The sequence below is a fragment of the Leptodactylus fuscus genome, chromosome 5 (genome assembly GCF_031893055.1).
Source record: "Leptodactylus fuscus isolate aLepFus1 chromosome 5, aLepFus1.hap2, whole genome shotgun sequence".
Lineage (NCBI taxonomy): Eukaryota > Metazoa > Chordata > Amphibia > Anura > Leptodactylidae > Leptodactylus > Leptodactylus fuscus.
Genome location: NC_134269.1, coordinates 188,302,827 through 188,320,367, shown reverse-complemented (window position 1 = coordinate 188,320,367; position 17,541 = coordinate 188,302,827). Strand labels below are relative to the sequence as shown.

Here is a 17,541-nt window from a genome sequence, read left to right as displayed (position 1 = left end):
AGGTGCACCACACATGGCCAGAGAAGACTCGAAGACATATCTCTGGCATTAAAGCTTAAAAACTCTAAAACACCATCTACGAGAATACGGTCACCAGGTTTTGGTTTATAAATCTCAGGAGCATAAGAACATGCTGCTGGTATAGGGGCCCCCAGCCTGGTGACAGGTCCCCTTTAACTACCAGGCATTATCTAGTCTACTGCAATCTTAAAGGGGTTGAGACCCAAAAGTAAATGGATAGTGACAACATATCCATAGGTAATCGGATTGGTGGATATCTAACATCTGGACCCCACGCAGATCAACAGATTTGGCTGCCAGACATCCTAAATAAATGTATGTCTGGAAGGAAAGGTCCTATACAGTTCAGAACAGACCATTGCTACAATGTATGCCTGTACAATGTATACAGCTTCCTGCTCCGTACACTATAGTGGTGATCGCTAGGAACTGCAGCTTTGCTTCCATTCACCTGAATAAGCAAAGAGCTGCTTCTGGCAGTAAACCTTGCATACAACTCCTGGCAGTCAAAACAACTGATCAGTGCAGGGTCTGGGTGCTAAACCCCATTGATCAGTTACCAATGATCATTAGTATCCATTACTTGTGGGTCTCAGAAAACCCCTTTAATGGTTTCTTCTTAATTAAAAACCTGCTACCTACCCTATGGCCACTAGATCTTCTTGGTGCGGTGCACAGGACAGACAGAGGATGGTCCTCGGCTCTGGGAAAAACTGCTGCCCATCATTTCGGTTACACCAAAAGCAAACCACTATGCCCTTCTCATCTCCAGTTACCAGCAGATCCTTTACCAGGGGAGACCAGTGTAGGGCAGAAATAGTGTTCTGTAGGAAAAGATGTACAGAATATAGACAAACATCTTTAGAGAATATATCACCTTTCATATCCAGGGTGGCCAAATATGGCTCAGGAGCCGCATGCTCATTTCTTGCTTACCCAAGCATATGCCCAGGACATGAGTTCCATGCAATATTGCAACACATTACACATTATTTCACCTTCTTAGTCTTTCCTCAGAGACTGTCGCAGTAAGACTACGTTCACACCTGTGCCCGCTCTCCACTGGGGAATTCCGTAACCCATTCTGCTTTAAAAATGCGGAGACAAAAGTCCTGCAAGCAGAGCTTTTCTCTCTGCAATTTCTGCAAATTTCAGATTGAAATCCGACGGATCTCGTCATAGTCTATGGAGTCCTTTTAAATCAGATTAGGTTTCTGTTCAAGAGGTCCTCAAGTAAACTCTCCGAATGGAAACCCGAACAGAGGTGTGAACCTAGTGTAAGAAACATCCTGGTTTGTGATTGGCCACTCACATGTAACTTGCAGTGGGAGGAGTACAGAGCTGGGTAGGAAAATGCAGGAGAGAAGTGTGTAATTTTTTAGGGGTACATTTATATGGCACAGCTATATGACTATTGTATGGGTACTGTGTAGTGGTACAGTCAATTCTAAACTGGTATAATCAGAAGAAATGAGATCGACTTGTATGGGCAACAATGGCATACTCCTACGAAATGCTATTAGCCCATACTAAAACTACTCATTTAAAGGGACATTTCCATCTTAGACATTTATAGCATATCTACAGGATATACCATAACTGTCTCCCAGAGATGAGCCCTTTCCTTGTCGAGAAAGGCATCCCTGACCTACATGGTTACAAGGACCACTGCAACATCCATGGCACAAATGAAGAATGAATGAATAGGGGGTTGTACATGGCTCTCTCTATTCGCTTCAATGGGATTTCAAAACAGTCTAGAACTTGTGGCTATGCCATGAATGTTCAAGGTTGGGATCTCCCCTTAATACAGGGACATTGTGTGGTCCTAACATGGTTATGAGACACCCATGGTTATTTCTTACATGCTTGAACCCCTTGAAACATCCAATCTGGATCATTACTTTCTATATACACTTATACATATATTTGGCCATTATTAAAGGACCCCTATCAACCATCCTCCACTTTCCTCTGTGTCCTATCCTCCCACTTTATCCAATCTGATACCCTCTTTCCATTGTGATGTTTTGTGATCAGCCATTTTTATACATTCATCTTTCATTCTATCATTGATCTGCATCCTCTATATAGACACTTGTACAGACTAGTGATCTTACGCGATGAAGCTTGTGTTCTGTGACTAGACTCTTCGTCTGGGTGTCCCATACTTTTACAGAGCCATCGTCAGAGCTGCTGGCACAGAGGTGAGACTGACCAGAGCAGTGCGAGAAGGCAAAACCAGACACCCTTTCTGTATGTCCAACCAGCTCCCCTGGAAGAGAAATAGAAAAACCTAAATATATGTATCACTCATCATATGCAATATATGTATCATATAAGTCGGCTCCAGAATGGCAATGTCTAAGTATTTTATACCATTCAATGATTTTGGCAAAAAAAATAAATAAAAAATCAAGAATATAGAGATCCCCTTTAAAGGAATAATAACTACATTAGGGAATTACTAGTTAAGGCCGGGTTCACATGGGGGTTTTTGGTCCAAAATACGGTAGCTGCGACTGGATGCCAATGCAGTGCACCGGCATCTAGTCGCATACTCTGCTCCGGATTAGGCCCAAATGAATGGGCCTACTCGGGAGTGTCTTCAGGCGGATTCGGAAGGCGACTCCGCCTGAGGAATGAGTATGTCCGTTCTTTTTTCCGGGAGTCGGAACAAACGGCTCCTGGGAAAAAAGGACTGACTGGCTCCCATTGATTTCAGGGCAGGGCTGACATTAGCTGACTGTGGATTTGTTTTTTTCAAATTAAAGTAATCGCAGCAGGTAACGAACCCTATTTATTTACTGATCCCCGCTCCTGCCCATGGCTGTCCTCGCTTCCCCTTCAACCCTCAAGGGGCCCCGTGTACCTCATATCACGTTGCTGAACAACAGAAGAAAAAAAAAGGGCCCTGCTGGATCTTGCCGTAGATTCTGCCGCTAATTCGAAGGCCGCAGCATGAGACTTCCCACTGGTTAGACTCATTCATTCGGTCCTAACCAGCAGTGGAAAGCCGCAAAAGAATACAGATGCTCTGCACCATGAGCCAGGGGAAGAATGTAAAGAGGTGTCTGAGACAGATATCCGCCTCAAATTCCTCTTTATTTTTCGATATCTGAACAGGTTCTACTTATATGGAATAGCCTGTATTACAATCCACTCCAGTAGGTCTGTCTCAGCAAGAAACACTCAAGTTCAGTCGTTTGTTTTATTTTTTGCTGCAGTGCGCATGAGTTGCTCCAAAAGAGGCCCACAGAGGCTCTTTTGCCCAAGGGCCCGCACAAACCTAGAGTTAGGCCTGTGTTAGGGACACCTGAATCAAATGGTGTTTTCCCTTTGTGAATCACTTACCCTGTTGTTGCAAAATCGCTGTGTATAACAATATGCAGCTATATAGGTTAGGGTCACCAGAACACAGCATATGAACCCAGCCCTGCAGATAGATAGGTTAGGGTCACCTAAACCTGTGATGTTTTCCGCTTGTAAATCATTGTCTCTATCTCTGAGAGGTCAATATGCACATGAGCTCTTTGGCGCAACAAGAGCATTGCCATTGCTCCAAAGAGTAAGCGGCAATGCCTTCACGGCTCCAAAGAGCTTATGTACATATTGACATCTCAGAGATAGAGACAATGATTCACAAGTGGAAAACATCACAGGATTCAGATGACACTAACCTATCTATCTGCAGGGCTAGGTTCATATATTGAGTTCTGGTGGGTGACAGACTCCCTTTAAGAAATCCCCAATATCTTCTCATAGGTTCACCCCAGCTAAACATTCATAGTATCTCCCCTGTGCTGTACAGATACTTACCGTAGAATCCCGGCTCCTGGGGGCTGATACGTAGCAGGTAGACTGAATTACGAGCAGCAAAGCCAAAAAGCCCCCCCGCTGCATCACTGGAACGACTGCAGTACCAGTTAGGGGATGCACTGAGCATCCGGTCTGGGTCACCCATCCTTGTGTCACCTATGGAGTCAGAACATAGAATATAATAAGTGTCAGGTACATGTAATGGGGACTTCTAGGGAATAAGTCAACTAAGGTGAGCGCTCCAGTGTATCTAGATCTCCCATTAGCCAGTAAGAGGAACCATCAGTGAGCAATGACCTCGCCTACCAAACCATCAAGTAAAGGGTGGCAGGGGCCTCACCAGGAGTCTGGGCACTGTTGTGAGGAGACAGGAACCCTTAACTCAAAGGGGCACATTTACCAGCCTGCCGAAATAACTGCTATAACATGATGGTCTCCTCATCTATACACCTGACTGAACAGCTATACCCCGTATACACCAGTGGTAAGGTATTATATACAGTATGGACATATTATATACAAGGTAATGTATATGTATTACACAGAGGGTATAGGTGTTATACATAGGGCATGGGTGTTATATACAGTGTGTAGCTTCTAAATTCAGCTATTATACACAGTGTAGCTATGTTATAGAAGTTGACTAGTTGAAATACAGTGTATAGCTATTATAGAGATGTTATACACAATGTGAAATTATTATATACAATCTATAGATGTTATATACAGAGTGTACATATCACATATGGTATGTATGTCTTATATACAGTGTGCAGGTGTTACATACAATGTACTGATATTATATACAATGTGTAGGTGTCATATCTAGTACATTTAAATCATATACAATTGTTATATACAGTATGCTCATACACTGTTCAGATGTTATACAAAGTGTATAGATGTTATATACAGATTGTATGTATAGCATACAGTGTGTAGGTCGTATATACAATGTAGATGTTATATAGAATGTGTACATACAATATACAATTGTTATATACAGTATGTAGATATAATATACAGTGTACAGATGCTATATACAGCGTGTACATATAATATACAGTGTAGAAGTTATATACTGTGTATAGATGTTATACACAGCGTGTACATATAATATACAATGTGTGACTGTTATAATGTACAGTGTGCAGGTACTATATACACTATGTTGATATATACTGTATATAAGTCTTATATACAATGTATAGATGTTATATACCGTGTATACATATAATATACAATGAGTAGCTGTTATATGCAGCATGCTGATATACATATACAGTGTGTAGATCTTAACTACAGTGTACAGATGTTATATACAGTATGTAGGTTTTATATACAGTATGTTGATATCATATATAGTGTGTAGGTGTTGTATACAGTATGTGCATATAATATGCAGTGTGTAGATATTATATACAGCGTGTAGGTGTTATATCCAGTGCATAGATGTTATACCCAGTATGTAGATACTATATCCTTTATACAGGTGATATATACAGTATATACCCCTCACACATCATGTAATTCCCTCTTACCTGCTCCAGCTCAGTCTTCCCCCTAGCACGCTGCAGCAGTTCACGATCCCACTGTCGTAAAGAACCGGTTCCCATGTGAGCACTGACAGCCAGCGTGTCGTAAAGCGAGAGACTGTCCAAGATGGCTGCGTCCATATCTGCGGGTGAGTAGCGGAGAGGGCGAGGAAGTCAGAGCCGGGAGAGGGGGTGTGAGGGCGGCTGTGTGTGACGGGGGAGCAGGAGCTGACAACGTGGAGATATACCGATATATGAGAAGTACTGAGCGGCCGCCATGTCCATCATGAGGGCGGCATGGAGGAGGTGACAGGACCCTGCAGGGTAGCCATGACATACAGAAACTGGCCCGCTAATAAATAAATAGTATTCAGGGGTCAGTGGAACTACAAGTCCCAGCATGCCCTGACATCACTAAACATGCAGTGTGTAGGGGCCGAGCAGTACAGAGGAGCTGTCACCTCCTGGGATGGCTCTTGCACTAAATACTTGTATTCTGGATCATCTCTTAGCACTTTCCATTCCTCTGTTATTCCTCCTGGAAATATATCAGTACATCTGAGAGTTACCAGTCCAGGGTGTCCCTGCACCTTCTGATGCTGCCCAGTCAGTGCTCACAATCTCTGACTTGTAGGACGTACTGTCAAGGGCAATGGTAACACCCAGTTGTTATTATTATAGGGGTTTCCTGGGAATTTTTAATTTGATGACCTATCCTTAGGATCTGACACCCAGCACCCCGTCGATCAGCTCTCTGAGTACTGCTTCAGTGCCACAGGCCATCTGATGTCACATGACCTGATCGGATCTCAGTCTCATTCAAGGGAATAGAGCTGAGCTACAAAACCAAGCATAGCTACTATACAAATGTACAACACTGTGCATGGTTAGTAGAGAAGAGGCTTACCTGAACACTTCAGTCCCTTTAAACAGCTGATCAGCCAGGGGCCTGAGTGTCACCCCACCCAATCTTTAATAGGGTTGCCTGGGCTTAAGGTGTGTATGGCCTATTTACACATTGGGGTGCAGGGAGATTTGCTGTTCGGAGCTGCTTCTGGCACTCATCCCATACACAACATACTTCAATGAGTTATGAGCTGCAGTGACATCGCCCGGGAGCTTCCTGCCCTGTATAATGCATAGGACGGGTAGCGAAAGAGGCGCTATACAGCTGATAGGTGCAGGGTGGCTCTTGGGCCCCCTACTGATCAGATATTTATGGCATATCCTACTGATGGGCCATAAATAGCTTCAGCCTGGACAACCCCTTTAATTTATGAACTATTCTAACTAATCTAAGGGTAGGTCAACAACTATAAAACCTGGACATCTCCTTTAGTATATTCATATATTTCCTGGAGGAATAACAGAGGAGCATCAAAGAGATATAAGAAATGATGCCTCAGCATAGTTGTTTCATGGGGCATCCAAGTATTTACTAAAACAGACATGTCAGGAGTGGTAACCATTAGGTGGGGGAGAATAAGCGGCCATCAGAGCCTTCTAGTGCCGCTTATCCCGGAGAATAACTGGGTGGGATGTGTTGACTGGTTATAATGATCACTAGGACTGATTCATTTTCCCCCCGATGACGCAGAACAGGTGGCAATAGATGCTAATAAATCTAGTCGTCCAGAAAAATTCTTTCCCCCACAGTGACTATTATTTTCTTGTCGGTATGTTAGAATCTTCTGTTTTTCTTGCAGCTCTATGGGGGTCACTATTCCGGATCCAGCGGGGGTGAGTACAGAGCCTACATATGTGTCAGGTAGTGGGTGGGAATTCCGAGCTGTCCTGTTATTCTGCCGCCTTTTCTCCTGCTACACCGTCTACCAATAAGTATTTGGACACCTGCGGTAGAATAGAAAAACAATATTTATTCCTATCCAATAGTTGGTAGAGTCAGCAGATGCTTCCTTATGGATGGTATTGATGGACACAATACTCCCGGATGCCTGGTGAAACTCCTGCTGTATGTGAGCCATCGGTTGGGTGCAGTTTCTCTGTCCAGCACTCGCCGATCTCTATCTCCCAGTTTCGGGGGTCTGCTGACTCTGGGCACATTCTCACATTCACCGTTCACCTTCCGTTTTGTAATCACATAGGCCACTGTCGATTTTTGGTAATTCAGTTCGCTTGTTACCTGTATGTCCCTTAAGGATCGACCATTTCTGTGGTACCCCACAATTAGCCTTTCTCGAAATTGGACATCTCTGCACTTCGTGGCATCTTGCATGCGACTAATACGAATGCTTTTCCTACACAATATTTAACGGCGGAAGACATGACACCGCAGATATCTTCATTTGCATGGGTGTCCAAATACTTATTGGTAGACAGTGTAGTAAGGATCTGTTCACAGGGCAGAGAATTCTGATATTTTTGCCATGGAGCTCAGTTGGTACGCTGTTTCTGCCACAGGTTGGCACACTCATCATTTTGTGGCCACTCACTGCGATTTAGGCACCAGAAACTCTGGCAACAAAGGGCAAGACGCTTCAGATCACTGGGAAATAAAGCATCGGTCACTTTGGCTATGTTCACATCTTTTTTTCCTTGCACTGCTACTTTTGTAGTCTAATACAACAGAAACCTCATGGACTCCATCATAAATCAGCAGGGTTTCATGGTTGTGCAAGGACTTGCAACACGGCCCTTTCCAAGTGAATGGGGCTTGCTGTAATTCCTTGTACAGCCAGTTGGCGGTGCTGAGAAAACCTAGAAGGTGGCAATGCGAAATCAGCTCTGTGGCCGCTTCATTCTAGGTGGGTCATAGAGCTCAAATGCCCGCCTATTAAGTGATGCCATATCCCCACTTTAATGCTAAGGCTACACAATAGGGGGGTAGAGTTTATTAAGATGGGTGCCTAATTTGCCAGTCTTATTTTGTGCTCCATCTATAGTGACACCACAATTATTAGAGACTTCGGAGGTCCCATATACCAGAAAATAAATCTGTACTAGTCAGGGGCAGACTTAGATTTCCAGTTATATTTCACATCAGTTTTCTGGCATGAGTTTTAGTAAATTGGATGGGTTTAGGTGTTCCTGCCCTAGCCTGTCCATTTTTGACAAGAGTTGGGAAAATGACAACATGGCGCAGGCCTCAAATCTACACCAATGTGAATCAGCTTTCTGGCATTGATGAAATAGTAAACTCCTCCAAGTGCCTGTAACTGCACAATGTATGGCCAAAGATCTCATTGTAGCAGGTAATGAAATAAATCAGACTGAATTTACTGCAGCCATGAGCAATCCAGGCCTGATGGATTTCTTGCAACTGTCTTATCTTATTTGCAAGTTACAAAGGCTGTCACGACTTGCAGTAAAGGCAGCATGACATTGCAGTGTGCATCACAGTCTCAATGTAACCCTTGCATACAAGGTTGAGGGAAATCTGCTCCTTTGTTGAGATTCTTTGGCTATCAGAGTTTGTAGATCGGTAGAATTTAATGGTAAGGTGACCTAGTAGTGTGCACCGCTCTCATGACAGTATGTTTGCTGTATTACAGCCTGACAGCCACCAGCGCTGGCTTATTGCAAAGCGGGCTCCACACCTCCGCCGCACTGCAGAGACACAACTGGGAGATGAAGAACAGAGTGGTCTACCCCCCTCAGCTTCCTGATGAGCCACGGCGACCCGCAGTGAGTCTATTTTAATGTCTTGCATCCTTTGCTGATGTAGAAAGAGCCCAGCGGTTACATACACCTAGGGCTGACAGTTACGTAGACATAGTGCCAATGGCCACATACACGTAGGACCTGGGGTTATGTACACGTAAGAGCTATGGTTATATACATATAGTGCCAATGGTTTCCAACAATATACATCGGCATTTTGAAACCAAACATGGCCATTTGAAGGCAACCACATCTTGATGTGGCCCTCTGTGAAGGTGAGACAGTGACAGACACTATTTCTTTCCTATTCTGAAAACGTAGCAAAAAAAAAAAAAATAGACATTTGGTATTACTGTAATACATCTTGACCATAGATTAACCCTCTAACAGTCACATTAAAATTGCAGAAATCCTCCCAAAATTTTTATTTTATTTTGAATTTATGTCTCATGTAGTTCTCACATAACTTTGATGCCTTATTAGCATTTTAACCCTTTAGTGATCTAACACAACCGGTAACATTTTATCCCTCTCTGCGTTCATAACTTTTTAAATTTTTTTTCAATGTAGCTTTACGAGACCTTGTATTTTGGGGGTACAGAAGACTCTTTGTTTTTCTCAGGTCAGGAGCCATGCTGCTCTCCCACCATACGATGTGCACCACTGCAGTACCTAAACCCACCGCTACATCCTGTATGGCAAGTGAGCAGCGTAGCTCCTGGAATTGTTACCATTACTTGTAGCCACATTGTCCTCAAAAATTTGTAGAGGTCCTAGCTGTTGAACCCGCAGATGTAATATTGACGGTCTCTCCTAGGGAAAGGCAGTCAATATTAGAAAGATGGATAAACCCCAGGAATTGGAGTAACCTATTTGGTGGGTGGGGTGATGTAAAATTAAAAACAAACAAAGAAGGATACTCACCCGCTCCCTGTGCTCCGTTGTCCGGCACCAGTGTCCAATTAGTCCCGTGCCAATGCTGTCTTGTTTCGAGCACTACACCTCATGGGACTGCTGACACCAATTAGGTACAGGATTTCTAGAAATGAGGCACCACAATCAGACCAAGCACGCAATGGTGGGGGACAGTGAGCTGCTGGGGACAGGTGAGTATGTTTTGTTTTTTTTCAGTTTTTCCCTAGCCACCACAGGGGTCACTCCAGTTTATGGACAACCTTTTTAACAGGGTTAGACCTAATTTTTTTATGGCCACTCCGCTGGTCCCCCCCATATAGTGGCCCCTTCACTGGTCTACCATACTGTAGGGGCTAATATACAGTGTGTGGGGGGCAATAGGGGGGAATATGAAAGGGGTTGTCTGAGCCTAATTTTTTATATGGCCTATCCACGGGATGGGAAGCTAATTATTGTCTTAACACAGAGCAGGCTCTGGACTGGCTGTTATACCAGGCTGCCTATAATGTAGGGCTCACCAACACTGAGTCACATGTAGAAGGTTTTTGCTGCCACAAATTCCTGATTTGCGATTGCATATACGATATTAGCAGGTCTTCACTCATGTAATTTCTTCCTTTATTTGCACAGGAAGTTCATCATTGTCGGAGAGAAATCAAGTACAGCAAAGACAAGATGTGGTATTTAGCCACACTGGTAAGTACAGGTTACTAGCTGTGGTGTGTGGTTATAATCCGCAGCATCATAATAGAGATATATGGATATATGTATTTGGTGTGAGCACCCTATGGAGGTGATGATATGGCTACCCTGATCTCAACATCATCCAGTCTGTCTGGGATTATTACATGAAGAGACACAAGGACCTACTTAAAGGGATTATCACATGAACAGTACTTTAATGGGTTAAGTGTCTGAGCACTGGAAGTCTAACTACCAGGAACTCCAGTGATCACAAGAATGGGAGTCCAAGAGTCCTCTATGAATGGTGCTGTAGTGTGCAGGTGTGACCGCTGCCCCAGTCACTTCAATGAGGGCAGAGCTGCAGTAATACCCCATGGCCACTATACATCTGCCTCTGTATCTGTACAGTGTATAGTACCGGGCCACCACCAATCAGATATTAATGGCCTAACCTAATTATATGCCATAAAAAACCCACAAGCCCTGTAGCTATACTATAGGTGTAGAGTACAGTACAGTAGCCGAATTTATAGCCTGTAATTTATCAGATGGGAATTGATAAGGACTAATATAAGGATTGCAAAGAGTAGAGATCATTCGCAAACCTCTTGATCTGCAATATGCAGGGACACAGAAATCACAGGGCCCGACAGCAAAACTCAATGTGGGCCCCGACCACCTGGAAGCAAAGAATGGTGAGAAAAAATGGTGTATTGTAGCAGAATGGTTATATGCTTTTTTTACTTCTTATATCTTCTTTGGTCCTCCCTCATTAATTGGAACGTATAGTAAGCCTCTAGAGTTGCTCTCTATAAATCTGTATGCAGTGAGCCCCACCTAGTGGTAGCGGCATGTAAACTTAACTTTATTCTGGACAGGAACACAGATCAGTGACAGGACTCTTCTCCCCCAGACGCCTTAGCCATGCCATAGGATCTAGCCTTACAGAGAAGGAGTGCCAGCAACTTGACAATTTTAAGAGAGCAGTTCTCATAGTGGTACAAAATGGTGGATGTCTGATAAACACATGGCAGATTTCTGCACAATGGGCATAGTTTATCTTTTCACAACACAATATATGCCCTGTGAGATCTATTGGGAGAGCCAAGGGTAGTAAAGGGACCTGGTAAGAAAACTCATTTTCATACCCTATTGTGGACCTATTTATTAGCCTGTGAGGAGAGCAACTATACAGATCATTGGTTTGAAGGTGTGCTGTGTAATGCTTCATCTTTCCTGCGGGAGTGCTGTTGGGGAAATAAACAGCTGCTGCTGGCAGGACTTGGGTTCTCAGTTGCAATCCATGTTTGATGGATTCCTATGTAATAAGGTAGGCATGACAAGAGGAAATTCAGATTATGAGCCCCGCTAGGAGCAGGGACTGATGGTCCAAAAATGTCTTGGCGCTCTAATGCAGCCAAAACTTTACAGACCTGGGTGGGAGATAGCATGTAAGTGACATTACCAGCACCCTGTAAATAAATGATCACAGCTCCCTAGCAGTCGGTCTTGCTTGAGAAGCCTTTAAATCCCATTTCGCAAATTGAATCCCCGCCGGTTCCTCGTGATTAATTTCCTAAATCCAGAACTTTGACTGTAACCACAAACAGACTTTTAGAAAATGAGTTTCTTGGTCATCAAAGTAAAAAATGAGCGGACTTATTAATTCATCTAGATCGTGGAGGGAGATATGTAAATGATTCCCAGTTTCCATAGAACGGCTTTCATCCAGTGAGCGTCACAGCCCTTAGGGGCCTGCTTAGTAGCGGAATAATAACCCATCAGTCACATGATCCTAAAGGTTTAACCGTTTGTCTCTTCTTCTAGATCAAGGGGATGTCTATAGACCAGGCGATTGCGCAGATGGAATTCAGTGACAAGAAAGGAGCAAAAATAATTAAAGAGGTAAGACAAGGAAACACTAGACAGATAAAGAGCATGTATTATTAATAATAAGTTGTATCATAAGCCTTACACTGTTTATAGTTAGACTTAACCCCTTCATAACTTGGATCTTTAATCTAGTGTTTCTCTATAACTGTGTTGAGTGGGCAGGCTCTTTCTGGTGAGCAGTGTTGTGTGCTTAGAACAAGGAGCTGCTCCCCCTTCCCTCTCACAGCCTAAAGCAAGCTGTTGAGAGACTGCAGCATCATCCCCCTCTTCTCTCTGTCTCCTTTGTGTCGTTCATTAGTGTGTTCATAAAGACAAGCTTTTTTAGTGACTAGAGAATTTACTAAAAATTTAGTCAACAGATAGAAAAGTGGAAACTACAGCTGCTAGAAAGTGAGAAGGAAATATCCCAGAGTTACTTAAGTGTACTACATGCGTGTATTTATTTTTAAATAATAATGTGCTCAAAATATTTTATGTCCTTTTTTTTTTTTTTGGGGGGGGGGGAGGGGGATTCTCCTCTATCATATAACTCTACATATCACAGAGTTCAGCTTCTCTACCTCTATCATAACCCTATATATCACAGAGCTCAGCTTCTCTCCTCTGTTATATAACCCTATATATCACAGAGCTCAGCTACTCTCCTCTACCATATAACCTTATATATCACAGAGCTCAGCTTCTCTCCTCTATCATATAACCCTATATATAACAGAGCTCAGCTTCTCTCCTCTATCATATAACCCTATATATCACAGAGCTCAGCTTTTCTCCCTCTATCATATAACCCTATATATCACAGAGTTCAGCTCCTCTCCCTCTATCTTATATACCTATATATCACAGAACTCAGCTTCTCTCCTCTATCATATAACCCTATATATCACAGAGCTCAGCTTCTCTCCTCTATCATATAACCCTATCTATCACAGACCTCAGCCTCTCTCCTCTATGATATAGCCCTATATATCACAGAGCTCAGCTTCTCTCCTCCATCATATATCCCTATATATCACAGAGCTCAGCTTCTCTCCTCTGTTATATAACCCTATATATCACAGAGCTCAGCTTCTCTCATCTATCCTATAACCCTATATATATATCACAGAGCTCAGCTTCTCTCCTCTATCATATAACCCTATATATCACAGAGCTCAGCTTCTCTCCTCTATCATATAATCCTATATATCACAGAGCTCAGCTTCTCTCCTCTATCATATAACCCTATATATCACAGAGCTCAGCTTCTCTCCTCTATCATATAACCCTATATATCACAGAGCTCAGCTTCTCTCCTCTATCATATAACCCTATATATCACAGAGCTCAGCTTCTCTCCTCTACCATATAACCCTATATATCACAGAGCTCAGCTTCTCTCCTCTGTTATATAACCCTATATATCACAGAGCTCAGCTTCTCTCCTCCATCATATATCCCTATATATCACAGAGCTCAGCTTCTCTCCTCTGTTATATAACCCTATATATCACAGAGCTCAGCTTCTCTCATCTATCCTATAACCCTATATATATATCACAGAGCTCAGCTTCTCTCCTCTATCATATAACCCTATATATCACAGAGCTCAGCTTCTCTCCTCTATCATATAATCCTATATATCACAGAGCTCAGCTTCTCTCCTCTATCATATAACCCTATATATCACAGAGCTCAGCTTCTCTCCTCTATCATATAACCCTATATATCACAGAGCTCAGCTTCTCTCCTCTATCATATAACCCTATATATCACAGAGCTCAGCTTCTCTCCTCTACCATATAACCCTATATATCACAGAGCTCAGCTTCTCTCCTCTGTTATATAACCCTATATATCACAGAGCTCAGCTTCTCTCCTCTATCATATAATCCTATATATCACGGAGCTCAGCTTCTCTCCTCTATCATATAACCCTATATATCACAGAGCTCAGCTTCTCTCATCTATCATATAACCCTATATATCACAGAGCTCAGCTTCTCTCCCTCTATCATATAACCCTATATATCACAGCGCTTAGCTTCTCTCCCTCTATCATATAACCCTATATATCACAGAGCTCAGCTTCTCTCCTCCATCATATAACCCTATATATCACAGAGCTCAGCTTCTCTCCCTCTATCATATAACCCTATATATCACAGAGCTCAGCTTCTCTCCTCTGTCATATATACAGTTCATCTGTCTCATATCAAGTGCACGCTTGCAAAAAGTATAGTCTGCCACTAGAGGGAGCTGGGAAACCTCTCTTTGCTACAGGTTCTTTCTAATAAGCGGCAAACATAGAAGCACATGTTCCTGGTATGACTTGTGCCATATTCTTTTTTACCTTTTGAATGACAATGTTTGACAATTTATTTCACATGTTATGTTTTAGGTCTTGTTAGAAGCTCAGGAAATGGCAGTGAGAAATCACCATGTGGAATATAAATCTAACCTTCACGTAGGTAAGGACTTCACAGGAGTGATGTGTGGTCTATAGAGACTTAATATATAACCTTCAAGTACAGGAAGGGGCTCAGCCATTAAGAACCGTAACATTTAAGGAGCTCCGGAATTACCTGGCTTCATGGCAGCAATAAGCAATGTAACCTAAGGGTCTGGTCTGTGCCTAATATAATACCCTTTACACAGTATTGCAGAATTGGACTGTTAGCAGTAAATATGTATACAGCAGCATCACATTATCTTCTAAGGTAATAGGATATCCAATCGTTTTATCATTGGTGGCAGTCCAATCTACAATGCCACCAAAGATCCTAGGAAAAAAGCAGTCACAGTGTTAAGAATATGACGCCCACCAAATTGAATTTTGGCAGTAACCAGGACAAATCTATGCCAGATATAGGAGACAGTAGTCGTAGCAGGATTTCCCCCTTTCCATTGGTCATTGCAGGATTGCCCTCTTCCCAGTGGTCGTGGCAGAATTTCCCCTTTCCCAGGGGTCGTGGCAGGATTGCCCCTTTCCCAGGGGTTGTGGCAGGATTGCTCCTTTCCCAGGGGCCGTGGCAGGATTGCCCCTTTCCCAGGGGCCGTGGCAGGATTGCCCCTTTCCCAGGGGCCGTGGCAGGATTGCCCCTTTCCCAGGGGCCGTGGCAGGATTGCCCCTTTCCCAGGGGCCGTGGCAGGATTGCCCCTTTCCCAGGGGCCGGGGCAGGATTGCCCCTTTCCCAGGGGCCGGGGCAGGATTGCCCCTTTCCCAGGGGCCGTGGCAGGATTGCCCCTTTCCCAGGGGTCCTGGCAGGATTGCCCCTTTCCCAGGGGTCGTGGCAAGAACGGTGCTTTCCCACGGGTCATAGCAGGTGTAAACAATGTGCCTGTAGTACACCCTCTTTTACCTGGAGGCTACATACAAGAAGCCTATTGTTGGTTGCCATATGTAACTTCCTGCTTCCGTCTTTATTCGTTTTTGGACAGCTGTTGTGCTGGTAGGGCCACTCCTATAAAGGCAGCGGCATTACATGGTAAGGTGATAGAAATATTTCCATATGGTCGTGTTTCCAACTTGGGTATCAGGTTCTGTAAACATATGTAATAGTTGAAAATAACATTGTTCACACAAGCCTCTTTCTGTTCACCTGCAGCCGACTCCTTTTCCAATAAAGGCACGTACCTGAAGCGGATCCGTTATCACGGCCGGGGCAGATTTGGTATCATGGATAAGGTACACTGCCATTATTTTGTCAAGTTGGTTGAAGGACCACCACCACCAAAAGAAAAACCTATTGACGGATTCCAGCAGGCCAAGGACTATGTGCAGCAGTTGAAAAACCGCACCATCACCCACAGCTTGTGAAGCCGCCGCTCCATGGAGTGCTATGGACTGGGGAGGGGGTCGAATTTACACACCCCTGAAAATTCATATGTTAAAATTAAATATTGTTTTCATATTAAAGAATTTGGTAGTGGGATATAATGGTCTAGAGTCAATATGGAATAGTTTGTATAAACTGCTGATCAGTGGCGGTCTGACCACTGAGATCCCTATCAATCCTGAGATCCTGTGAATGTAACCACAGGCGCATCCCCGCTTTAGTCATTCCAATAGTAGTGCCAGAGTCCAAGTACAGCACACGGCTATGTGTCTGCATCCACTGCCGCTAAGTTTGCTGTGGGTGTTCTCAGGATCGGCGGGGGTCTCTGCGGTCAGATCCCCACCAATCAGCAATTGGATATGGATAGAGGATAAAGATTTTTCATATTCCCTTTAAGGCTGATGCTTTTATGCTGGGCACATGGCTAGTTTTCACATCTGCTTTATATTACTTACTGCTCTGTGGTGTGTATGAGGCCTTGTATGGTTGAAATCTTCCCCCAGATCTCATCAGTGGCTCATTCTCCTACTGCATACCTCACACATGCTTTACACTGCAGCACTGCTTCTTTCTTTTTGCTGCTATATAAGCAGAAGACTAACTAAGCTTAATGGGTAGTCATTGCATAGAAGTAAATGCATTGCATTACTAGTTACCAAACACAGCACCATACATTGTATAATGGTTGTGATTGGTATTGCAGTTCAGCCCCATTCATTTGAATGGGACTGAACTGCAGCCTGGGGATGTGACCAGTGGATGTGATGTCACTGGCCTGAGAAGAAGAACTGAAGCTCTAATATCATAGTTCCAGACAAACCCTTTAATTAACCCTTTTATGCCAGAAACAGCCAGAAGTCACATGTGCCTCTTAATAAATTAGATGCATCACTCCAGCACAGACGAGATGAAGATGGCATCAGATATGCCAGCCTTAATTTCTCTACCCCCCATGTGCGTATTCTTATTGATGCATTGTCTTATAGCCAACGCCTTACAGACTAATGAACCATTACAGTATGACTGCAATACCACCTGTGGCCATCAGGTGTCATTACTACATAATTAATGTGCTATTTTGCCTGTTGACTAGTATGGAGTATGTAGATACCATTTGGTTGATCCTAATACAAATTGAAGATAACCGCAGGTGGTCCTTTTGATTCTCAGAATAGGTCTTCAGATCGGTCTCCGTTCCCTTTGCCATCCATTCACCTAGTGTCAGACTGGGGGTC

At 43.4% G+C, this 17,541-nt stretch overlaps 2 protein-coding genes across 3 annotated transcripts in view; one reads left to right on the top strand and one right to left on the bottom strand.

Annotated features, from left to right (window-relative positions):
* Positions 1 to 5,448, bottom strand: part of GEMIN5 (gem nuclear organelle associated protein 5) — a 33,786-nt gene extending 28,338 nt beyond the window's left edge. For both annotated transcript variants that reach the window (XM_075274806.1, XM_075274807.1), the window contains exons 1-4: positions 5,382 to 5,448; positions 3,841 to 3,996; positions 2,142 to 2,296; positions 664 to 845 (exon numbers count right to left, since the gene is read on the bottom strand). In XM_075274806.1, the coding sequence (XP_075130907.1) occupies positions 664 to 845; positions 2,142 to 2,296; positions 3,841 to 3,985 (482 nt within the window). In that variant the 5' untranslated portion in view covers positions 3,986 to 3,996; positions 5,382 to 5,448. The remainder of the gene's footprint in view (positions 1 to 663; positions 846 to 2,141; positions 2,297 to 3,840; positions 3,997 to 5,381) is intronic.
* A 14-nt stretch (positions 5,449 to 5,462) lies between these two features.
* On the top strand, positions 5,463 to 16,420 carry MRPL22 (mitochondrial ribosomal protein L22). Its single transcript, XM_075274808.1, has 7 exons — positions 5,463 to 5,524; positions 7,082 to 7,115; positions 8,888 to 9,020; positions 10,542 to 10,607; positions 12,423 to 12,500; positions 14,869 to 14,938; positions 16,076 to 16,420. Exons 1-7 carry the CDS (start codon positions 5,503 to 5,505, stop codon positions 16,285 to 16,287), a joined length of 615 nt encoding a protein of 204 aa, XP_075130909.1. The 5' UTR covers positions 5,463 to 5,502; the 3' UTR covers positions 16,288 to 16,420.
* Positions 16,421 to 17,541: the final 1,121 nt, after the last annotated feature.

What these genes read in the sequence shown, in the direction of transcription:
- MRPL22 (XM_075274808.1), top strand. Translation starts at nt 5,503, where the DNA reads ATGGCTGCGTCCATATCTGCGG. An exon ending in TGTGGTATTTAGCCACACTG is followed by an intron (nt 10,608 to 12,422) that starts GTAAGTACAGGT and finishes CTCTTCTTCTAG; the next exon opens with ATCAAGGGGATGTCTATAGA. An exon ending in GAGCAAAAATAATTAAAGAG is followed by an intron (nt 12,501 to 14,868) that starts GTAAGACAAGGA and finishes GTTATGTTTTAG; the next exon opens with GTCTTGTTAGAAGCTCAGGA.